This window comes from Lotus japonicus, chromosome 5, assembly GCF_012489685.1.
Source record: "Lotus japonicus ecotype B-129 chromosome 5, LjGifu_v1.2".
Lineage (NCBI taxonomy): Eukaryota > Viridiplantae > Streptophyta > Magnoliopsida > Fabales > Fabaceae > Lotus > Lotus japonicus.
Window position 1 is genome coordinate 4,516,771 of NC_080045.1, and position 25,446 is coordinate 4,542,216.

General features: G+C 34.7%; 3 protein-coding genes across 4 annotated transcripts; all 3 read left to right on the forward strand.

Moving 5' to 3' along the window:
- Positions 1-2,582: 2,582 nt before the first annotated feature.
- Positions 2,583-3,164, forward strand: LOC130717548 (NAC transcription factor 29-like). The gene is made up of 2 exons (XM_057567802.1): positions 2,583-3,005; positions 3,156-3,164. Exons 1-2 carry the CDS (start codon positions 2,583-2,585, stop codon positions 3,162-3,164), a joined length of 432 nt encoding a protein of 143 aa, XP_057423785.1.
- Positions 3,165-3,301: 137 nt separating this feature from the next.
- LOC130718755 (uncharacterized) lies at positions 3,302-7,541 on the forward strand. Of its 2 annotated transcripts, none has more exons than XM_057569380.1 (3): positions 3,302-4,155; positions 4,609-4,821; positions 6,598-7,541. In XM_057569380.1, the coding sequence occupies exons 1-3, from the start codon at positions 4,051-4,053 to the stop codon at positions 6,643-6,645; spliced, it is 366 nt and encodes a 121-aa protein (XP_057425363.1). In that variant the 5' UTR covers positions 3,302-4,050; the 3' UTR covers positions 6,646-7,541. The 2 variants fall into 2 exon arrangements, 1 of the variants encoding a protein (XP_057425363.1); XR_009012784.1 differs by having other exon boundaries at positions 3,305-4,225.
- Positions 7,542-18,496: 10,955 nt separating this feature from the next.
- LOC130717710 (probable E3 ubiquitin-protein ligase RHG1A) lies at positions 18,497-24,738 on the forward strand. Its single transcript, XM_057568049.1, has 6 exons — positions 18,497-18,929; positions 19,751-21,685; positions 22,207-22,257; positions 23,789-23,887; positions 24,142-24,282; positions 24,369-24,738. Exons 2-6 carry the CDS (start codon positions 19,844-19,846, stop codon positions 24,498-24,500), a joined length of 2,265 nt encoding a protein of 754 aa, XP_057424032.1. The 5' UTR covers positions 18,497-18,929; positions 19,751-19,843; the 3' UTR covers positions 24,501-24,738.
- The last annotated feature ends 708 nt before the right edge of the window (positions 24,739-25,446 follow it).

The window sequence follows — 25,446 nt, forward strand, 5'->3', positions numbered from 1 at the left end:
TAAGTGTCATTATAGCAAAAAGCTCTCCAACCAAGATAGTGGATTATTGGAGTTTTTTTTCCATTCTACCCTCTCAAATCCTAATCATGGAGTTATAAAGTTTTTCTACCAAAATAGTGGATAGTTAATTTTTTGTTCTACTCTCTCTCTCTGATATAATCAAACTATTTAGGAAATTGTTATTCAGACCCCCCACAGCTATTTAGACCCCTCAAAAATTGCAAAAATACTAAATTACCCTTAATGAACAAAAAAAATTCTTCACCCCACTCCTTACATTCTCTCTCCTCTCTCCTTACCTCTTTCCTATTTCTTCCACCCACCACCACCACCCACCATCTCCGCCGCCACCACCACCGCCACCACCACCCCCTCCATCTTATGTCATTTTTTAAAATTTCAATTTCAAATATTATGGAGTTGATTATGTCGTTTTAATTTTTTTCTGCAATTAAACGCACTTTAATAGTGCGTAGTTAACACACTTTAGAAGGGCGTGACAAACCCCCCTTAAAAGTGCACGCACTTTAAAAGTGCGTTAACTACGCACTTTTAAAGGGCACGCACTTTAAAAGCGCTTTTGTCACGCACATCTAAAGTGCGTGAGTCAGGCACTTCTATAGTGCGTTTAATTGCAGAAAAAATTTAAAACGACAGAATCTACTCTCTAAAGTTTGAAATTTTAAAAAATGACATAAGATGGAGGTTGTGGTGGTGGCGGTGGTGGCAGCGGTGGTGGCGGCGGCGGAGGTGGTGGGTGGTGGTGGTTGGTGGAAGAAAGAGGAAAGAGGTAAGAGGTAAGGAGAGACGAGAGAGAATGTGAAGAGTGAGGTTAGAATTTTTTATATTTTATTTCATTAAGGGTAGTTTAGTATTTTTGCACTTTTTGAGGAGTCTAAATAGCTGTTGCGGGGGTCTGAATAACAATTCCCAACTATTTATCATTCTTCTCTCTCTAGTAACAATAAAAATTTATAACCTCCCTCCAATTTTTAATGTTAACACATTTTTCAATGTAACTTTGAAAGCTATTTTGGGTACTTTCATTGGAATTTAATTTCCACTTACTAGACAAGACTTTGAATTGATGTAATGAGAATTTAATTTCCACTTACTAGTAAGGGTATAATTGATAAAATAGACCTTAAAACATCAAAACTACAGTTAAATAGGAACAAAAAATTTCTTCTAAAACAACACTTAAAAAGGAACGGAGGGAATAATATATTAATTTTAATTTTGAAATTTTTGGAATAATTTTAATTTTTAAAGTAGAATAAAGAACTAATTTTTATTTTGTTGATTCAATAAAAATTATTAAACTATATATTACACTATGAGGAAGACATAAAATTATTTCCACTTAATATTATCATTAAATATGAAATCAAATGATTAATCATAATTGAATTTTAAAGAACTTTATAAACTTATTTTAAATAATTTGAAAGGTAAACTTTCAAAACTCTTAAATTATTGTAGATTTTGATCTTTTGACCAAGAATATTACTTATATTTTTTTGGAAAAATATATATTTAAAATTAGAATGGTATGGATTATTTTGTGTTTTTTAGAATAACATTTTATTTGTTAACTAAATAGTAACTGACAAATTAATATTAATTTTATTGATATAATGAAAATTTTATAATTGATATTATATAAGTCAAAAAATATGAAAAATATATAAAACTTAATTACTTATCTATTTTATAAAGTTAAAAATCATTCTAAATATGTTTTTCCTATTTATCTATTTCTTTATAAGTTTAACCCATGTTAATTGCTTTTGTTTTTCTTTTTTTGTCTTTGACCAGTATAAATTTGTTCACAAAACAGTGTGGAGGTCCTTCTTAACAAATGACTTTCCCGGGTTCGAATTATTCAAGTCACCCTTATAAACATCTAACTTTCCTACTACTCGATCAACCTATTTTGAATTAATTAACAAAACGTTAAATATTATAGCAGGAAATAAATGTTTTAATAAAAATTTAACTAATAAATTAAAAGTTTATTTTATTCCTTAATTTATCTATCAACCCCTAATTGTAGAACGAGAAATGAGAGGTACGATACGTGATGTGATAGAATAAATGAGACGAGTGGGAAGAGAAAGTTAGTGGAAATGAGTTGAGTGTTAATTAATCAAAACGCTAGTAGAACCGAACCATAGTCGTCTGTGTCTTAACAAGTAGCATTCATCGCACATGGGAATAAAAAGGGCTTTGAAGCTGCATGAGATGAGATAGGTTTTTTCCACCAGAGATCACCTATCATCATAACCTGTTATGATTCCTTTTACCATCACAACCAACGAAAAAGTGACATGTCAACAGTCACCTACAGAAGAGTAGATGAGTGAAAGTCACACCCTCACTTTCATTTCCCTCTATTTCCTTAAATTTGATTTTCTACAATTATGTTGACTTTTTACACAACACGATTGTGTGTCTCTCTTCTCGTAATTATAAAAACCCACACACTCACTCTCATTTCCCTCTATTTTCTTAACTTCCTCTCTAAGTCTTAAACCCCTCCCCTCCCCTCCCCAAATCTCTTGTTTCACGACTTGGCAAAGATGCAGCATGCGTTATCTTCTCTACCACCAGGTTTTCAGTTCTTCCCCTCAGAGGAAATTCTCCTCAACTACTACTTGATCAACAAGAATCAAGGTCAGGATTTCGATGGTGCTAATTTGATCACAGAACTGGAGCTTTTTGAATATGACCCGTTCGACTTGCCTGACTCTACAAGCTTTGCTTATGATCATAGAGGGAGGAAGAGGCATTGGTACTATTTCACCGAAAGAGATATGCATAGGAACAAGATGACTATGAGTGGCTTCTGGCTTAGGGATGGAAGGGTTCAGATCCCTTCTAGTGGCGCTGGAAATGTGGTTTTGGGCACCAGGACCAGCTTCATTTTCCACACCGGAAAATCCATAAAAAATGTTGCAAGGACCAATTGGACTCTTTATGAGTATGCCCTGGCTGATCATCAGGTACTGCAAAATATTTTTAAAAAATATTCAGTTATAAAATATATCATATTTCTTTACCCCAAATATAAGGTGTCAGTTTGTTGGAAAAATTTAACATGCACAAGTAAAAACTTGTGTAAGGTTACACTTATACCTTTTGACCTGCAATAGACAGTTTAAAAAAAAAAATCAAAATACATATTTTCTTAATTAAACATTTATGATTTATCTTTTAATTAATTTCAATTTTTTTTATCTTAATCTGTTCCTCTTCTCTCTCCTTCTTCACCACTACCACTAAAACCCATAACACAAAATCCCCAAACTTTTTCAACCACATGATCATCCATGACACAGAACAAAATCAGAAAGTTAAGGGCAACCCAGAATTTTTTTCCAAAGCAGAATCATTATCAAAGAACAACCTTTCCATGCACCACAAAATCAGATTTTTTTTTATTTGCTTCTCAGAACCAGGTTCTGTCGTTGCTTCTCCGTCGTGATATCGCTTCTTCACTCCTCCTCCGTCGTTCTCTTCACCCACCACAACCCCAATCACCGACCCCCCCTCCTGTAACCCCAATCACCCACCGCAGCCTTCTCCTGCAACGACGCTATGGTGCGACGGTGGTGGGCAGATCCACATCCAGATCGAGAGAGGCACGACAAAATCAACAAAACAAACCTCGATCTGATCTGTTGCAGATTTGTTGGTTGCAGATCTGGTAGTCGCTTCTCTCTCCCTTCACTCCTCCTCTATCGTTCTCTCCATCGATTCTGTCCAACAACCTCGATCTGATATGTTGCAGATATGTTGGTTACATCGTGGGTTCTGGGTTGGTGGTAGCATGACGATTGGTTGGTGATGGGGGTGGGTTTGGTCCTCTTCATTCTTATTTCTGGGTTTCTGGTGGTGGGGGTTCACTGAGATTGAAGAGATGAGATGAGGTGGTGTGGTGGCGTGGAGATAGGTGGTGGTGATTGTGGTGGGTTCTGGGTTGGGGGTGGGTTCTGGGTGGTGGTCAGTTCTGGGTTGGTGGTTCTGGGTAATGGATGGTGGTGAGTTATGGATTGGTGTGTGATGGTGGTGGGTTCTGGTCACTCCCTTCCTCCAGATCTGCAGAAACCAAGGCCAAAACGTGAAGGTGGCTTGGGTGACTGGCTCAGGAAGGTGGAGAGATCTGGGTTATTTTGTTTCAGATCTGTTGATGTTGATGATGATGAACTGGTTCTGAATTCAAGTTTAGTAGATCCAATTAATTTAATTAAAATTATCACAAGTTAATTATTATAATTAATAAATATGTATTTTTATTTATTTTTTTAAAAAATCGGAAAAACCTGCTAGTACAGGTCAAAAGGGCAATGTGTAACCTTACACAAGTTTTCAAATGTGTACCGTAAATTCCTCCCAGTTTGTTAGTAGGAAAACTAAACCTATAGAGGTTAGGAAGAAAATAGTATGAATCTCGGAAAAGTCATTTATTTGGATGGACTGTCACAATTTACTAAATATAATTAGTTTTTCCCCGAAAGAAATATGTGTTGATTAACCCAAAGACATTTGTTTAATCTCAATTCTATTATATTTTGATAAAAAATAATTATTTTATTCTTTGAGCAGGCTCCTTTTGTTCTTTGTCGTGTATTTCGTAAGCCTCGTAAGAATTCTTCATTGGAGATTGCTTTGAGTTCAGCGACTGGATCGTCAGTTCGCCACATAGGTATTCAGCACGATGGAGGTGTGGAGTATAATGTTGATAATGATGGTGCTCCAACAGATGTTAATGAAGTTGAGAATGTGCCAATACCTGGTTTTCCTCATGATAGTCCGCAGGTAAAATAAACTCAAATTTAGACTTAAAGTTAATTTTGATTAAATAAAAATTTTTACCCTCCAATATTGAAAATTATTAATCTTTTATTTTACTTCAATATTTACATTTTCAAAAGATTCATATTTCAATTTTTAAGAGAACCAATACAAAAAAACAAAAGTCAATTTGAATTATTAGTTTTCAGTAAATTTCTTTCCTAAAAATTTTATTTTTCTTTTAGTCTTTTTTTATCAGCATTTTTCTATTTTTGAACGTGACTAAGAGCGAGTAAAACTAATAATTCCAATATAAATGCATCATAAATATTTTTTTATAGACAAATCTTAGTTGTTATAAATGTTAGGAAATTAATTCCTCTTCCGGGTTCGAACCCGGAACCCTTCACCCTTCATCCCACCAAACCCTTATGTCCCTAGCTCTTACCACTTGAGCTATCATTCGGGGACATGCACCATAAACATAATTAAGCCAGCTATTTTTATATTGTTTTTTCTCTGCATTATTATATTATTTTTAGGGCACCATACAGTGGCAGAACCATGAATTTTTTTTGGGGGACCAAAGTAGAATTTTAACACATAAAAAATGTTTTTAATTATTGAGAGGGTTGGAGATCCAATTTCAATACATAAATTAAAATATTAGTATTTATATGTATATAGCAAAAAAGTAAATATTAAACTAATTAATCTTACAGGTGTAAGAAAAATGTAAGAATCTCAAATGCATCAGCGGTGGAGAAAAAGTCGAGTAACACCAACCATAAAAATCATATATCCACTATCTTTAGGCCAAAAAGACTGCTGCCTAAGGCCCCCAAAAAACAAAAACAAAAAATTGAGGCCCAAATTTTGTTTTAGTTATAAATGACCCAAACGGCCAAACAGTGAGCTTATGTGTTTGGATTGAAAAAAAAAACAAATAATTAGTAACTGCATTACTGCAATGTTGTCACGTTGGAAATTGTAAATAGAATTGAATGATTGATTGATATACAATATTTAGGATTCATTAGAAATACCTACCAATCAATAAAGACTCATAGTGGATCAAAATAAAATAAATAAAAATCATTCATCTTCCCTAAAAATTAGCCAAGTAAAAAGGGAAGTTACATAATATTCTTTTTTTTTAAATAAGTTACATCAATATCATCTCTTTTAAAACTATTCAATATCATCATTAATATAAATTAAAATATTTATTTATCCTAAAATATAAATTCCTTTTATTCCTTAATTTATTCCAATTCTCTTTTAATCTTTCACTCTCTCCCTGGTTTAGACTATAGACGTTTAGGCTTTTGCTCCTCCTGGTTAAAAAAAAAATTCTCCTCATCTCTTTCCCTTCATCTCTATTCTCTTGAATTTTAATTAAAGGCTTGTAATTAATTGATCTTCAAAATTCTAAAATCTTACAAACCACACACGCGCCTTTCATCTCTATTACGTTTCCAGGTTCTATTGTTTAATTCTGCAGTTCTCTTTAAAATTCTTGTTAAAAAAAGGTCCCTTTAATTTTTTTTGCCTTAGGCCCCAAAATCTCTGTACACGGCCCTGATTAAAGTAATGGTGGTCTTAGACATAGATTTACAATTATACCCTACAGACATAACAATATGTCATATGGATTTTGAGGCTAATGTCATAGTGATTTCTACAGTTGTATTTGAGATGATATCTTAAGATCTATGTAACGTTAGGAATAGTTTCACGTCACATTTGGTAAAGCTTGTTTGATGACATATTTAGTGGTTTTCACCCTTTTACTCTTAGTGGTTTTCATTAGCGGAGAATCCAAGTTCCCATCAGCTTGAAGTTTAAACTCCCCCCTGCTGGTTGTATCAGTGATCGTTGAGAGAGTGCAAAGTATGCCTTTTCTTGTGTTGCTGGTACAAGTCATATGATCGTTGGTAATCTGCAGCTCGGTCCTGGAACTCTACTAGGCTATTCAGAGGCCTGCTTATCAATGAGGCATGGAAAGATGTGCATGGTAGAAATGCATTGACGACCAACATCAAGATGTCCTCTGTTTGCAATCCAGATGTCATGAACACCTCCATATGGAATCACTGTAAGAAATCTCTTAGAGATTCATCACTCCTTTGCTTTACTTGTGTGTAGAACCAGAAGTAAAGCAATCAAACCTTTTATTATTCTCTCATCAACTGTATAGTCTCATACCTATTTAGTCTCGAAATACCTATTTTCTGGGTGCTGCATCAGTTTAGTCATGTTTCCCTTCGCCTATGCGATCACTCCCCGCCCATGGCAATCATTCCTCGTCCTCATCGGTCTCGAGTGTCACACAGACGATGCCAAATGTTCTTAAGAGAATCATGAATGGTTGTTCTCCTTGGACTCTGTGGCGATGCTTAGCCTCAGTGAACTTGAGGTTGTGGTGTTGTTGGCCTCGAGCCTAGGGGGAGTACTTGCAAAAGAAAATCTAATGCTCATATCAATATGTGAGCAAGGAGAGAATCCACGGGCCTTAAAAACCCATGTAATGCTAAGAATGAATAGAATATTGTATAAATGAATTGTAGAACCTGTATTTATAAGGTTGGTGTATGTGTTCAATATCCCTATGAGTGTGAAGGAAGTCCTCGAGTGTAGTTTTCGAGCTCATGGTTGGCTTTGTGTTTTCATGCTTTGAGTGTTTTATCTCGGACCTTTGTGAGGGCGCTCGAACACTTTTCCAGTTGGACAAGGGTGGTCCATTCTTGTACAAGGTCATGTAGACCACCCATATGGTTTCTACTTTAGAGCAAACCCTTGTGGGTCGATTGCGACGTCATCGAGTCTTATGGAGTAAGAGCTGACTAAAACAATCAGTAATCTTAATTTACCTACAGAAAATAGAAGGCATAAAATTCGTACATATTGAAATCGTCAATAACTATTAGGCCATGGTCATGGTAGGTGAGGAGGTTGGGGTCACATTTTTCAGAGAATTTTCGGTTTGGGGGTGGTGCTTCGAGTTGGTGGCATTGTTGGCCTCTCTTTATAGGTCAGGCGCGGTGGTTTTTGGTTCTGGGTGATTTAGGTCCTTCATGTGTTGGTTGGAAGCTTGTAGGGTGCGATGCGACTATTTGGTTCTTGCCAGGTTGATCCTGTTACTTCTCGAGAATCTGAGGACGTTGTTGAGGCTACGGTTTCTTTTCGGCCTCAACGACTTGCTTTCTGCAAGGTTTTTGGTTTGTTAATCTCCTTGTGGGCTGCATGAGTGGGTTTGTGCTTTTGTTTTAATCCTTTTTTTTTGTAGTTTTATTAGTTTTCTATGCTTGTTTTTCTTTAGGGTCTTAGTCCCAGCTCTACAACGTTTTGTTGGTTTCTTGATGTTAGGTATTTTGGTTTGCACGCTTGGGGTGAGTTCTTGTTTTGGTAGGTTTCTTGCGGTTGATAGTATCGTTTGAACCTATTGCCACTCTTCGATTGCAAATGAAGACCTACCCAATATGGTGTAGACTAAGGTTGTTTGTTGGGCTTTAGAGAATGCTTGGGTGATTGTGAGGTTTGTGTTTAAGGTTTTAGGTTGGGCTTTCAAGCATGTCCATATGCTTGTGGGGTTATTTAAGATATTTTTGAGTGGCTTGCATTGTAGTTTTTTGGCTTTTGCCAGATGTTTTTTGGCTTGACCACTTCACCCATTGTTGAGATGAGATGTTTCTCTACTCCATATCAATATATATTTCCTTTTTGAAAAAAATTCAACATCACAATTTATTTTTATTTTTCAAGAGCTTGCCTAAATCACCCGAAGTAAATATAAGGTAAAAACAATTTAGCCTTAGGTGTCTCAGTAATATTTTGACACATGTCATGTGATGTGGAATTTCCTAAAGACACATATCATGAAATGTGGAATTTCCTAAAGACACATGTTAAAATATAACTAGGCCACCTAGAGATAGAGTGGTTTTACTCGTTATTTACTTAAGGTGATTTGGACATATCTACTTGTTAGTATTATCGTTTTATTCTGCATATGACACATAAACGGAAAAATTGTTTCGGCACAAAGATTTCTTAAATTATTCATTGCATTTCTATATAATTTATTTAGAAAAATATTTTGTAATAAATAGACGCCTAAAATACCCCCACTCCGACCTTAAAAAGACCGGCGTGCCATGATTTGAGATGCAACCTGGGAGAAGGCTATAGAATTTGAGCAAGCATACATCATGCCCAATATCTTATCTTTTTAAAATTATAAAGTCTATGTTTAATGTGTAAAGACCAAACTTCAATTATAGATATGATAAAAATCTTAACAATTAATTTAATTCAAAACTAATATATTTTTGGTTTTGATAAAGGTATTCTTATATTTGATAGTCGTGAGACTAATCCCTTCACTTCACGGTCAACACATTAAGCAATACAGAGTTGGTCAAAGAGTTCTATTCACAAGATTGAAAACTAATATAATTATACATGACTATTTTAGATTTTAAAATATTTGAATGGAAGTGTTATTTTTTTATCATAAAAATATTATTTATTAAAAAATAATATAGACACATATACTAATGAATTTATTAATATATTTATTTTCCTACTATAACCAAAAAAATTATTAACATATTTACAATTTTATTATATTGATTACAATATTTAAATACCAACAAATTAAATATAACATTTAACACTTGTTCAAGTTAATTTACTTATATAAGTATAACATTCAATATAGTTTTTAATAAATGTACCAAAAATTATATTAGTGCATTAAATATAACATTTAATATTTATTCAAGTCAATTTTACATATAAACTTTTTTATATTTCTTTACAATATTTATATATTTTTATATTAAATATAAAATTTAATCTTTGCTCTAGTCAATTATATATATATATAATATTTTATTCTATTTATTTGCAATATTTATATATTATTTTATTAAATATAACGTTTAATACTCATTGAAGTCGATTTCCTTTAACATATACTTTACTTTTATACTTTTTCTCTTTCTTTACAATATATCATTATATTGTACATTGAATATAGTATTTAATACTTGTCAAGTCATTTTTACTTATATTTATATTTATATATAGTATCATTTAAAAAATTTAGAATACTATTTTTCAAATAATTATTCATAATAATTAGTAATTTTAATATTTATCATTTTAATTTTATGTATGAGAAATTTTAAAATTAATAATATAAGAATCGTTAATGACTAATTATATTGTCAGTCAAGTCAATTTTACTTTTATACATGTACCAAAAAAAAATTTACTTTTATACTTTTTTCCTTAGTTTGATTAAGGTATTGCATAGCCGACAATTGTGAGACTGATTTATCGTCTCACAGTCAATGCACTAATTACCAATAGAGGGTTGACCAATGAATTTTTTTTCATTACTAAGTGATGGGATTCGAATCCTCAACCACTTACTTAATAAATGAAGTGATTAACCACACCACGTTAGCCAATTAGTTTACTTACTTTACATGTATACTTATTTATATATGATAAATATGTTTAGAATCAAAATTATTTAAATAATTAGGATAACAGTTAGTAATTTTATTATATTAATATACATAAACCACAAGGTATGACACAAGTGGTGAATGTGCATTTCCTTAAGGGATTTCGCCTAGGCTCCTGGCCCGGGTTCGATCCCCTTGAGGTAAAAAATAATACATTTGTGGCCAGGGACATCACTACCGTATCCTGAGCCAGATTAGTCACGTGGGGCCCTTTCCCCCATGGAGACTGGTAGCCAAATGACCAAAATAAATATTAGGCTTAATTGCACTTTTGGTCCCCCACTTTATTCAATCGTGTGATTTTGGTCCTTAACAAAAATAATTAGCACTTTGCGTCCCCCACGTTAACTTCTGTTTGCACTTTTAGTTTTCCGTCCACTTTCATCCAAAAACTAACAGAATATTCCTTAAAAAATTAATTAAAAAATAAATTTAAAAACTTTTCCTAATCTTCATCTTCTTTCTTCATCCAAAGAAAACAAACACAGATTCTCCACACCTTTCTCCAGAAAATAAAAGCCAAACCTTTATCCTTTCAATTTTCCATACACTATCATCTTCTCATTCTCATTCTCTTTACTCTCGATGCCACCACCCCATCCTCTCTCCACGTTGGTGCCAAGATTCTGCTTGTCTGATCATGGAGAATGGAAGATCTGGAGTTTTGGGTTTTTTGCTTCTCTAATCCTTCTCCGATCTGGATTCATGGAGAAGGGACAATCTGGATCGTAGATCCAACCATACCCTTCGAAACCCTTCAATCTGGATCGCAAAGCCAACCAAAGCCTCCTCCACCGCATCTTTTTCAAGCTCGACAAGCTCCTGATGTGAAATGGATGGAGATGAGAATGAGATGGAAGAGAAAGGTTTCATTTTTAGGGTTTAGATAAGGGTGATGACGGATTAACAGAGAGAAGAGAGATTTATGGTTGAAGATATGGGTTTGCCGGATTTATGGCTGTGTTGTGGGTTATTGGGGTTTGAAGATATGGTTTTGCTGGAATTGTAAGTGTGTTATGTTCTTATGATTTGAAGATGATGGGGTTGTGTTGGAATGAACCTTAATTTGGGGCTGAAGGTCAATGAATTTCGGAATGAGTTTTAGGCTTTGTTTGTCCCAGCTTATTTCAGACTTAAAAGCTACTTTTAAGTCAAAGATAAAAATAAGAGCTTTGAATAAAAGTTAGAAGTTGTTTGTCAATTTTCATCTTTTTATAACTTAAAAGCTACTTCTAAGTTAAAAGTTGTTTGATAAAACTATTTTAAAAAAGCTTCATATTTAAAATTTTTAATTTAATTAATATATAAAAATTGGGGCTGAATTTGTTTGTTCTGTCTGGGAGGATGGGGAAGAAGATAAAATCAGTGGCGACGTGCCTCGACGAAGTGGATCGGACCATGTACTCCACCTTCTGCACCATCGCCAACTCTCACATCTCTACACCAACGCCATGAATCAACAGAACCTCTCCATCCAAGCCATTAAATACCACACTCTGGTCTCTCCCTCTCTTCTACCTGCTTCTTAAGCTTCTCCTAATTTTTAGTCAATCAATTAATTAATTGAGTTTGAATTCTCAGACGCCACACCACTTTTATCTTTTATTCGAAGCAAAACTAGAGTAATTTGTGTTCGTTTCTTTTTTAATCCCATTTTCAGTTTTAGGGTTCAATTTCATATATTCATTTTGACAATAAAATTCTAATTAATCTATTGATGTGAGTGATTCCAACGTGAAAAAGCCAGATGATGTTGTTTTCATGGTGATTTGGTGTGATTTAAGAGCTGGCTTTTTAACAGAGGAAAAGTAGTGAAAGACATAGCCACGAAGGATATAATGAGGGATTGAAGATGAAGAGTGGAAAACCAGACAGAGGCCAAGGATTTCACGTGATTTGGGCTCACACAAAAATTAGAAAAAAGCTCCTTATTTTCAAAGTTCCTCACAATATCTTTTTCTAAAAAGTTACTTTTAGTGTTTTTCTTCAGTAAAAATAAGTGACTTTTAAGTCAAAGAAAATTTTAATGAAATCTGTTTGGCCAAATTTTACCTTAAAAGTGACTTTTAAGTCAAAAATAAGTTGGACCAAACCCTACCTTAGAAAGAATACATGGTTTGTTGGATTTGAATCCTAATCATGGCTGCTCATCTTGCAATACAGATGACTACGTGTTAGAATGATAGTAAGTAGGATCTTGTGCATAGGTAGGGGTGGGAGAATTCGTGGTGGGATTTGGATGATGATATGTTGTTCGTCATTCAAGGCTTCGGATTGGAAATTAGAGATAAAAGATTTATTTTTTGAATTTTTCTAGATTTTGGGTTTGAAGATGATAGAGGAAGAAGATGAAGATCATATTTTTATTAGTTTTTTACTTTTAATTAATTTTTTAAAGATTAAAAGTTAGTTTTTAAACAGAAGTTGGACGGAAAACCAAAAGTGCAACCGAAAGTTAACGTGGGGGACGCAAAGTGCTAATTATTTTTATTAAGGACCAAAATCACACGATTGAATAAAGTGGGGGACCAAAAGTGCAATTAAGCCTAAATATTAATATACATACATATAAATAAGTATATCTATTATCATTTGTCGGTTAAAAAGATAGTTAGACCTATATGAATATCAGCCATTTTTATACACACTTTTGTGGCGATTTTTTACTGTCACAGAGTATGTTGTGATAAAAACCCACTTAAAAATAGGTGTAAATGAGAGTAATTATTGCGTTAGGCAATTTATGTATAAGGGTTGATTATCATTTTAGCCACTATTATGTGTTCATGATAGGTTGGTCTGGAGGTGGACCAAAGATGGGGTGTTTACTGTAAAATCTCTATATCACCAGCTGCAAAACAAAAAGATTGCAGCGACCTCTAGAATATCAGTGACGGGTGCGTATCCTTGGAAAAATGTGTGGAAAATTCAGACACCAAGTAAGATCAAGCATTTCCTGTTTTAGGTTCTCAATAATTCCCTGCCTTGTCGAAGTAATTTGGTTCGAAGGGGAGTGCTGGTCCATGATTGCTGCCCTTTGTGCGATGGTAGTGCTTCAGAGACACTGGATCATGTCCTGCTACATTGTGAATGGGCCCAGAGGTGCTGGTTCTCTTCCCATCTGAGTCTACGCGCTGCGGATACACCTTCTCTGAGGTCATGGCTATCGAGTTTGTTGTTGCAGAAGGATGAAGAGCTTGTAGCTGTCGTTGTCATGATGTTATGGGCTATTTAGAAACAAAGGAACACTGTGGTTTTTAGTACTGATAGTGCAGATATTCAAGGGGCTATAACTATGGCTGTTCAGACGCTGCAGGATTGGGTACATGCAGCGGGTCATCGAGACAATCACGGATCAACGCATATGGGTACTTCGGCGAGCTCGACTGGAGGGTGGAAGGCATCAGGGGATGGGGTGATGAAAGTCAATGTGGACGCGGGTTGGACGGGGAATGGAGGTTTAGGGTTTGCCATGGTGGTCAGGGATCATGTCGGGAATTGCCTGTATGCAAAGACAATCACGGATCAACGCATATGGGTACTTCGGCGAGCTCGACTGGAGGGTGGAAGGCATCAGGGGATGGGGTGATGAAAGTCAATGTGGACGCGGGTTGGACGGGGAATGGAGGTTTAGGGTTTGCCATGGTGGTCAGGGATCATGTCGGGAATTTCCTGTATGCAAAGACAAGCTTCATTGAGCACAGGTTGGAGTCCACATTTGCAGAGGCCACGACTTTACGGTGGGCGCTAGCTAGAGTTCAAGAACTGGAACTGGACACAGTGGAGGTGGAGACCAACGCGCTTAATGTGGTGGTTGCGTTCAACAAGGAAAAAACTTTGTAGACTTGGAACCGGTGATCAAAGATTGTCGCATGCTAGCTGCTCATTTACATTCCTTTAAGCTCCAACATGCAAGACGAGAAGCAAATAAAGTGGCTCATATTTTAGCTTCTTTGGCAGTTGATTATCCTAATAGGTGTTGGTGGGATGATTTCCCCGCACAAATTCAATCTGTACTGTTAGCTTATGTTTTTTCATACTGATTTAATGAAGTATGCATTTTGTTGGGGTTGATTGCAATGTAAGTCTCACATTGCTAATGAAGGAGAAAAAAGATCAAGTTATGCATCTTGGAGAAGTCTCACATCGCTTAGATTAGTGAGGGGTGGGAGAGTTCAAGACTATATATAGGGATCTCAAGCTCCTTGTTTCAACACACTAAAACACCAAAGATGTAGTACCTGAAAACACTTTAAGTTTATATTTGTGTTTTCTTTTTCTCTTATGCTCTTGTTTTAGAGTATTGTGAGATGTAGTTCAAATATTTACTTTGGAGAGTGTGGGTGTACTGGGGTTATGGGGTGGTTGAGAGCGAAGTCTATGTGTTGTAACAATTTTCACATAGTGTTTATTCTCTAGTTGTCGGTTTTGACAATGGCCGTGATTTTTTCTCCTGTTTTGGAGTTTCCACGTTATATTTTTGTGTTGTTGATTGCGCTCCTGATTTATTTTACTTCTTTAGCTGTGTTATTTCCTAACTTTCATTATGATTTAATGAAGTATGCATTTTCCATAAAAAAAAATATGTATAAGGGCTATTTGTCATTTTAGGCAATTGAGTTTGTGTATTATCTGACTCTTAATAAACGTAAGGTGCCAGAAATGTCAGAACCAGCTGGGAAAACTTTTGGTATTCGCATATAGAGAGATCCATATTCTAATCAATTAATGGTTCTGTTGTTTTTCAAAGGTGCCATCACGCGATGAGTTGTGAAACAAAGTGAACAAATGGATAGAGTATAGACAAGAAGTTGATTAAGTGGCCGAAATAATATTAATAAACAACTCCATAGTGGAAAGAGATATTGGAAAGCAAAGTAACCCCGTTTAGAAGGGCTGGAAAAGAAACAAGTGGGGGAAAGGAAGCACAAAGATGGCCAAGTTCTTCATAATAATAAAATAAAGAATAATAATTGTCTAACCCTAAAAACTACTGAGACACAACTGATATTTGTTTTTAGGAGCGATTTTCAACTACTGCTAAACACAAGGTGTAAAAGAAAAAAATTAAATATGATTTTAACCGTTTCAAACCGCCACAAAATTTAAACATGTTTTAAGCTATTTTTTTAACATTTTACATTTAGCATCAGTTTTCACCGTCGTTAATTGTGTATGTTGATTGTGTGTAGTTAGTTTCTAAAGCCTACATATTAGAGTTAACTTGCGGGAGTCTACCTATCAGGGTTTGTAAAATAAAATACCCACACTATATATAGGAGCAATGGGACACGCCGTTTGAAGAAGGACAGAATCCAATAGTTGATGGAGTTAACTTCTTCTAGGGAAAAACAAGAAAAATTAAATTATAGAGGTCATGTGGTGGTGGTGGAACCTGCAATTTGCAAAGGTACCTCCTGGGGGGCTTTTAGGTCCATGTCTTCACACATCTTTAAAGCAAAGTAAAATTGATAGATAAATTGGTTGTACCCCGAAACACCCAAAAGCTACCACCCCATCATCACAATCCACACAACCACACACCAAGCAGGCAGGAACACATTAACACTTTGGCTAAGTCCTACCTAAAATTGTACCGACACAAAATTTAGGGACTCTAGGATGTTTCACATTTGGTCATTTTTTATTTACTATACATGCTACATGATTTCTATATCCGACCAAAATAAGGGGTGTATCATTATCAAATATGAGAGAAAGACAAAAGAAAAGAAAAAATTGTCCTTAAATAGTTAGTCAAAATTCATACAAGCAAACACCAAGATTTTGGGCATATCATATACAGAAAGAGGGGAACTGCAGGTCATCAAGTGTGGACCCTAGATAGTTTACTAACGCCACGTGCACTATTATTGTCGTTACCTTTACAAATCAATTGACTCCTAAACCACGAGAGAGAGGAGTGAAAAAATAATAATAATGGGGAGGGGCATGTGAATATAAATGTGAATGTGAAGGTAAAAGAGGATGGGAAAGGTGGGTGCTTGGCGTGAAGGACATGGAAAAACAGGATGAGGATCGGAGAAGTGGGGGAAGCTCTTTTTGCGGCTATATTAGAGTAATGATATCTAAACATACATTTTTAAATGGGTAACTATTAGAGAAATATATTTGTGGCAGTTTTTAACTTTTATAATATTTTGTGGTGGTTAAACTCTCACAAAGTAATATATTTAAAGGGTGTCCTAAAATCAAGTGTTTATCAATCATTTTTGACGATACAATTATACTTAAATTTGTTTTAAGATTAAGAGAGATATTAATAAATCATAATTTATTTCATTCAGTCAATTACTCAAACACTGAGTGATAAATTTGTTCAATTGCATTGTAAAATATCGAAATATCTTAACATTTTATTGCGCCAACATGATATGATAATACAACCTTGTCTTTATTATATCATGTGTAAAATTTATCCCGAGGGGAAGCTGAGTTAGAATTATCCTGACATGATAGGATAACAATTTTTGATTCTTTTTTAGTACCATAACCCTAAATTCAATTAATTCAATATACAAGTTTTATTATTTATCAATTACTAGTTGTTATTGTCGAGTTAAAATTATTTAGTATTTCATAAATTTAATTAAAAAATGAACTAATTTTTTAATGGTGAAAATATTGAATTTAATAATATAAAATAATTAAATTATCATTATCACTTTTTTGTGTGCATCGGAAATATAAATTGTACCCTCTAGGAATTGATCTCTGGACCTCCTCACCCAACTTATATGTCTCATAGAAATTACCACTTGAGCTATCATTCAGAGACAATTATCAATATCTAACATTATTTTTTATTTATAGTATAATAAATAAAAATAAAAATTTTATTCACTAGCAATGAAATAGACTACTCTTTATAAATATTGATTTATTAGTAAGTGTATACTACTTTTATATTATCACTTGCTGTTATAAAATTATTCCTTTACTTATATAATAATTTATAATTTTGATATAAAATAATTTTGAAAATATTATTTTAATAATATTTTGAAAATTAATTATTTTTTATCACTTTGCCACTACTAAGTTAAAACCAATTGGTTAAATATACAATTTAAAATTTTAATTAAAATAGTTTTCCTTTGGGAGTAAATTAAAATAGACTAATTAATAAAAAATAATTAAATTTTAGTTAATTTTAAAACATAATCTCATACATAAAAATATAAAAAATAAATTTAATAGAATAATCATTTTTAAAAAAAGTTTAATTTAGAAATTTAATTTTTAAAAATACTAATTATTCAAAGGAAAGTTTGATATATTTTTCACTATTTATATCACATCTTAGTATTATCATGTCTATCTCAAACAGAGGATATGACAATAGTCTATCATGCTCTTATCATATCCTTCTTTTATCTAAGTCTCTATCATATCCTGCTCTTATCATATTCTAACCACTAAATGTACCATTAAAGTTTAAATAATATAATTAAATTCAGTTTAATCTTTTACTGTTTCTTAAAGGCCTCTTTTAACTGTCCCTTAAATGATAATCCTGAGAAAGTAGAGTTGTGTTGACTATTGGCAACTCATTTATTAGCATTATGTTATTTTGTTTTTACTTACATTCAGATACATGAATGGAAGACAAAAAAAAAATAGTAAGATATATAATATATATATATATTCTTTTTTTATTCAGATAAAGGAGAAGAAAGTGAAGAAACATGATTTAATTAGTAATGTAAATAGAAAATAAATAAGAAGAAAAAAATGAGTGAAGATAAGGATCAGCGTTCGTGGATATATCGTGGAAAATAAGGATAAAACTAAAATAAAAGTAAGTAGTCACAAAAATTAAAGAAAAATATTAATGTTGGTTCACCATGATTTATCACCGTGTATTCAAACATGCATTATATATAAATTGATTATGATTACGTATGGAGACACACAACATAGGAAGATGCAAACAAAAAAAACAAGAGACATATACAAACATCACCCAACAAGTTCACAAACAAGGGTGAGAATAAAATGCAAGGCACCCTTTCATCCTAAAGCCACATTACCAATTAACATAGTAAGAAAATCACCAATTAATTAATTAATATTAGTACATTTCTTAATCCTAATGATAAAAATATATAAATTTTTGGTGCGTGTGTGTAAATAGTAAATATCATTCATGTTTTGGTGGAATGGAAGCTGCTGTCTCCACCTCCAAGGCTATGACTTTTGCACACAATAACTCTCCTTTCTCAATTGGTTGTTTCTTTGTTTCTTTTGTAAATTGAAATAAAGACACACAACACAACACAACACACCCCTCTTTTAAGTTTAATCTCTCTTCTCTTCTCTTGCCTTCACAATTCTCATTTTCCCATCTCATTTTTGTTTCTGATATCATCGTTTCTCCACCACCCCACCAACACAAACACCCTCTATTCTTTATCTCCCTTTTCCATTCCTCTACCCAAGGTGTGAAAACGGGTCTATAAAGCAAAAAAATTCATATGGGGTGTGGTGTTTTTCAGTTTTGCTTGTTCTTCTCTTAGTGAGTCATCGGTTTGATTTTCTGATAGATTGGCCTTGTTTCATCCACACACCGTAAGTTTTCTGCACTTTTTTTTCTGGGTGTTTTTCATTTTTGCTTGTTGTTTTTTGGTCTGATCAGTCTTTGGTTTGCTGGGATTCAGAGACCATAAAGTTTGAATTTTTTTTCTGGGTTTTTTTTTTTTTTCATTTTGTGTGTGTGTTGTGTTTGGTTGGAACATTCAACCTGGTTTTTGTTGGGTTTTGAATTGTTTAATCCAGTTTGGCTCTGAATGGGTTTAAACCCAATTTGTTGTTGCAATAGTCTAGCTGATTTTTGGGAAAGATTGTAGCTTTCTCTTTGTTTTGCTCATTACATTGTGGAAAAAGGAGTTGACTTTGTTTTTCTTCTGTTGGGTTATTGTCTATTTGTCTAGTGGTTGTGCAATTTCGTTTGATGTTAATCAATTGGCATTGCTGCATTAGTGGGTTTTATGCTGCAGGGTTCTCCAGTTGATGAAAGTGGTGTGACTGGTAATGGTGGTTGTGATGTTTGGAATTGCTTCCCATTATTGTTTCAACTTTCAACAATTCTACTAAATGTGTTTTGAGAGTCTTGCATGTTATCACATCATGGATGTTTGCTACTTCTGCTTCTTGCCTTCATATTATAATCATCATGCAGTTTCCAGACAATGCTTTACTTACAAAGTGTACTATATATACAGTTGTGGTTGTGGTGCATTATGCAAAAAATTAGAACTTTTTCTGCTGCTTTAGAAGTTTGAATGAGATAACACATTTAAATAATTACTCCATGATGTGACTTGCTGCATTTGAGATTTTTCATGTGCATTTTTTATGCCTAATGACCGCTTTCGTTTTTTGTTGGACAGATTTGCTAACTTAGTGCATCCGTTGCTGCTTTATTGAGGAATTCCTTTCACATATCTAGCTGTATTGAGCTGGGAAACTTGTAGATTTCTTCAATGCAAGGGCAGAGAGGTACACTTGGTTCCTTGGCTGAAACACTAGAATTTGAGTTTGAGTATGGACCTACTCAAGGTACTGCTGCAGCAGATCAGCATAGTTTCTGGAATAATATACTTTCCCCCACTGATATGAATCCATCTTATATCAATTCTGTCAACCATGAATGGCAAAACTTGAGTGGATGGAGCTTAGGTGAGCCCAGTTCCAGTAATACTCTGAATGAGGTTAACACCAATGAGCAGAAAAGGGAGCTAGGATTATCTTCTTCAATGAATGCTGGTGCTATAGGTGGTCCAAGACTGGAACAAAGGCGCTTGGAACCAACCAACGCTTTTTCATTGGACAATGTCAACTCAAGTCCTATGTATATAAGCAACTCCAATTCTCATTTGGTGTCGCAGAATCTCAACTTAAATGCTGGTTTGCCAGATAGTGGCAGTGGTAATAGCTATCATGTGGAGCATCCAAACTTGCACAAGTCTAGTGTACCTAATGTACCGGTAAATGAGCATATTCCACCTGCTATTGGTTCTGGTTCTTTTCTGCAACCGTCTGGAAGTAACAACATGTTTGTTGAGGATACTGATGGTAGGCCAGGTTATTCTCTTGACACCCGTCGTGTATCTTGTAAAAGAAAGGCAATTGAACGAAGTGTTGGACAATCTTCAGATGGCGGAAGTTCTGGCTATACTCAGCATACAGATGGTAGCGCATGGAACATTCTTCCTACTCAGGATTATGCAGGGAGCATTTTTAACAGATCTGCACCAGCAGAACAGGCCAATGCAAGACTTGGACTGAGTATGGGGGGTGGAGCCTCTGAAAGCATTCCTGAATCAAATGTTGCAGGAAGCTCAGAAAGCTTCCACAGAAATTTCCGTTTGAGGGTGAATCCTTCAAGCCAACAAATTCCTGTTCCTCCCACTACATTCTCGAATGGGAGTGTGATCAGGAATTCTGCTGTTCCTTCATCCCTGCCAGTATTCCAACGGTTTCATCCTGTTGATAATTCTCAGGACTTGAGGCCAGTACCACCGGCAGTACGACCGGCTGATGCCATGATTCCTCAAAGCCAGCCCCTTCGGATTCGTGATTTACAAAGAAATATAGAGTCATTCAGGCGGAGTGGTGGTTCTAGCTCAACAAACAACCATTCACCGAACCCTGTTATATCTGCAAACAGGGATCCTCGGCCGAATGAGGAAGGGAGCTCAAGAAATATGCCTCGGAACATTTTAGAACACCCAGTCTTCGTACCTCCTACCAATATAAGAAATGTGGTTCGAAATCCAACTAGAGCTCCAAGTAGTGCAAATGTAAGCATTCCTGGAAATGTTGCTCCTTCAAGCATTCCTGGAAATGTTGCTCCTTCAAGCATTCCTGGAAATGTTGCTTCTTCAAGTATTCCTGGAAACATTGCTCCTGCAAGCATTCCTGGAAACATTGCTCCTGCAAGTGTTCCTGGAAATGTTGCTCCTTCAAGTATTCCTGGAAACGTTGCTCCTTCATTGCGGACTGGTTTAAATTCAACTATTAATTCATCAGCTGCCTCGGCTTGGGTTTCTCGTCCCAATCCTCAGCAGTATCCTCGTAGGTTATCTGAATATGTTCGTCGGTCCTTATTTTCCCCTGGTTCTGAAGCTGCTGGAAGTCCAAGCAATAACTATTCTTCTTTGCATGGTCCTCCTACTTCATCTGAATCAAGGGGACCGTCATCTGGGGTTAACCCAGGAGCAGCTTCATGGTTGGAGAGGTCAGCTGATAGTGAGTTTGGAATTCCCCAATCCTTACGATCTTTGGCTGTTGCCGGTGAAGGAGGCAATAGACTTGTATCTGAGGTCTGTATTCTGTTCTATCTTCTCTTGCATTTCAATTTTATTGTATTTGTCATTTGTACCTGCTGGGACTTTTTTTTTCTTGCCTTAGATGTATGGAAGCATTTGAGCCATCAACATCTTTCTTTGAAATTAAATAGTTGATCAGGAGACTTTTTAAATGGAAATTGTGTTGTTTTGAAATTGTAGTTTCAAGCTCAACACATTTGGCTCACACAGTGAGTTAAGACTTCATGATTACTTTAGTTCCTCCACCAGTTGTTATTTTAGGCTTAGGCCTTAAGTGTATATTTAAGGAAAGCTCCTCACTGGATGAGGTAGAGTTTAGATTATAACAATTGGCAATGATTTCTGATAAATAAAGTAAAAGTATGGTGGTGGATATGATTATGCTTGTGTCGTGTGGTTGCTTAATCATCAATACTGGATTCGATTGGATTGCTTGAGTTTTGACTTGGTCAAAATAAAATTCAATACAATGTAACTAACTTTTTATTTAAACCAATATTTTTGTTTTTGTGCAGCTCCGCAATGTATTGGGCCTCATGCGTAGGGGTGGGAACCTGCGACTTGAGGTTAGTTTTATTTCAAATCAATGGTTTATGCTGATAATGCACTGGTTTTTAAGGAAGTTTTCTTGGTATTTTTTTTCTGATTTATAATACTACCATTGTGGCTTAAAAGTGGTTCAATTCTGATTCAAAAGATATTTGACTTGACTTGTTGTTTAGCTCCTAGTGTTGATTTTTTAAGTTTGCCCTAACCGGCTTTGATTTATTTGTAATTCTAATCAGACTTACACTTTGATTCTCAAAAGGCATTTTCTGATTATCAGTTGAACATTAGCAACTAAGGAATAAGTAATAAGAATCTGCAGCATCAGTTGAGGGACAATTTGGAAAGATGCATGGTGTCGCACATAATATAGTAATTTCATTACTTTAATAGGTCAGGTAGTAATATGTCCTGCTAGAAGAATGAAATATATCTAAATGCTTACAGACTGTTATTAAGATGCAACATCATGAAAATCCAGGTACAAAGTATTTGAGGGTTCCAAAAAAATAATTTAAATCTTAAAAGATTAAATACATCATACTTTCATAAAAAAAATAAGCATGACTTTTCTCTGTATGAATATTTGTGTATTGTGGAATCTGTAGTTTGTGCCAAACTTTCTAGAAATATTCACATAAGTAATTAAGCTCATACTTGTTTTCCTTTTTTTATTTCTGAGCCTATCTATGACTCTTTTCATAACAATTTAAAGATGTGGTGAAGCTCCAATATTTCAAAAAGGAAAAGGAAAAAAAATAAACTACTCTAAACATATCCATGCACCTTTTCTCTATAAATTTTTGTGTGTGAAAGATTGTAGTTATTAGGAATGTTAACAATATCATAAGCCTTTTTCTCAAATAGTAGCTAAAATTTTGTCAATATTTTGAGAGATCTAATACTGAACCCATTCTTGCAGTTTTTGTTGAATTATTATAGGTATTGTTCATATTTTTGTTTTTTTTTTTCAATGTGCTAGTTAGTGTGTTGCATGAATCCAAGAAATTTTAGGATGTTCAAATAATGTTTGTAGTTAAGACTTAAGTTAAGACTCCTTTTGGACCATTTATCTGGGTGATTTTTCTGGTTGTCTTGAGCCCACTTCTCAAATTGCTACTGGGTAGTTTAAGTCACTGATATTGGTACTTAACCCCTTTAGCCAGTAAATGCTATTTGGTTGGTTCAAAGAGAAAAGCCATCAGGTGTCTGAGGATTTCAATGTCTTCAGAAAAATAATAGAGGGGGGTCCCAAGTCAATAGCATTTAGTTTCTTTGCCTAAAGTGTTGGGGCCCTACCAACCTTGACATGAGTATGAACACACCAAACTCAATTTTGTACAACATATAGATGAAGATTTGTCAGGATTTTTAATTCTCCAGGAATATGATCTGACCCCAGAAACATCCCCATTCCCGAGTTAAAGACATATTAAACATGAATTGTTCTCTGCATACCATCCCATTTAGGTTGTGTGAGCTATTTGACCGACTTTAATATATTGTGCTAAGCTCTTTTTGTATGACCTGTGCTTTATTTTTTTGTAATAGGATGTTATGATCCTCGACCAGTCAATGTTTGCTGGAATTGCTAATATTCATGACCGACACAGGGATATGCGACTTGATGTCGATAACATGTCTTATGAGGTAAAGACATATTTCCACATTTGCATGTATGTTTTAATATGTATACTCTTAGTGTCTTTTCCTTCCTTGCTTAATGTGTTTGGATACCAGTTGAGTGCAACGTGAACAGACTTTCATCCTAATCCATAATAGTTCTATTCACTTTTTCCCTTAAAATGTGTGCTAACATCTGTTTATACCACTGTCAACGGATATCCAAATATAAGCTTACATGTTGATGCTTAATTTTATGAGAGTTTCTTGTTATGTAACAGGAATTATTGGCTCTGGAAGAACGCATTGGAAATGTGAATACTGGATTGACTGAGGAGACCATAATGAAACTTCTGAAACAGAAGAAATATTCGGCTGAACCAGGATCTCAGGGTGATGCAGAACCCTGCTGTGTTTGTCAGGTAAACATGACTGGTTGTGATTTCTTTGTCCTTTTTCAATGCATGTGTGCACATGGCTCATATCTCTTGAATGATGTTTTGTGCAGGAGGAGTACAATGATGGAGATGATATCGGATCGCTCAATTGCGGGCATTTTTACCATACTGGGTGTATTAAACAGTGGCTAATGCATAAGAACCTGTGTCCCATTTGTAAGACAACAGGGTTGGCAAAATGAGACTTGTCTCAAATATTTTCTCTTAAAAGATAAACATGTAGATTGAGATTTAGCCTTTGCTGCCTATTTAATGGCCCTTTACCCGAATTTGTGATTATCATTTTTTGTCTATTTTCCCAAGCCAATGATCTCGATTAAGGACATGAGAGAATTGGTGTGGATGGAGGAGCATTTGTTAACTATAGCTGATAAGACTTGTGTTTCATTTATGAAATTTTTACATGACTTATCTTATTTAGCTTCTAAGCTCGTGTTCCATTGCTTATATTATATTGCTTCAAATATTTTTGGTTGCGCCTATGGGTTGAACTCTAGCTCTGATTAAAGGAATATCAGAGGGTCACTTATAAAAGAAACTCTGTTGGTAAGTCTGTTTAGTCGAGCAGAGTGTACAAATATAGGAAGGATTGTGAGTGTGTATCTTAGATTTGCAGGGTGACTCTTATTTATAGATGGTGGAAAGTGGAAACCGCTCTATTATGATTGTTATCCCTGTATTTGAGATATTATGGGAGTAGTTTTTATGAGAAAACAATTTGTGGTTACTTAGCTAATTCTTTATAAGATTTGTTGAAACGAATAGACCTAGATCAAGTGTTTGACCCTAGTGAGTGAGAGATTAAGTAGGCTGAGCAATTTGGGCCTTGAATTTGATTCGTAATAGTTTTTGCCTTTTCAATAAAGAATAAGGATTTTCCAAGTCTTTGACATATGTGCTGAGTAGGTTTGGCATAGACACATGAGTATGCAATTCAATCTGTGTATGTTCATCCTCCTCATACCTCATGAATATAGCATGAGGTGCTAACAGGTTCTGCCAAGAAATGCTTAGGTAATTATTTCTATGCAACATAGTTCTGGTCATCTCTTGAAGAGTCTTATTTTATCTCTCCATAACCCCATTTTGCTGTGGAGCTAGAATAGTAGATTTTTTTCCTCAAATCCA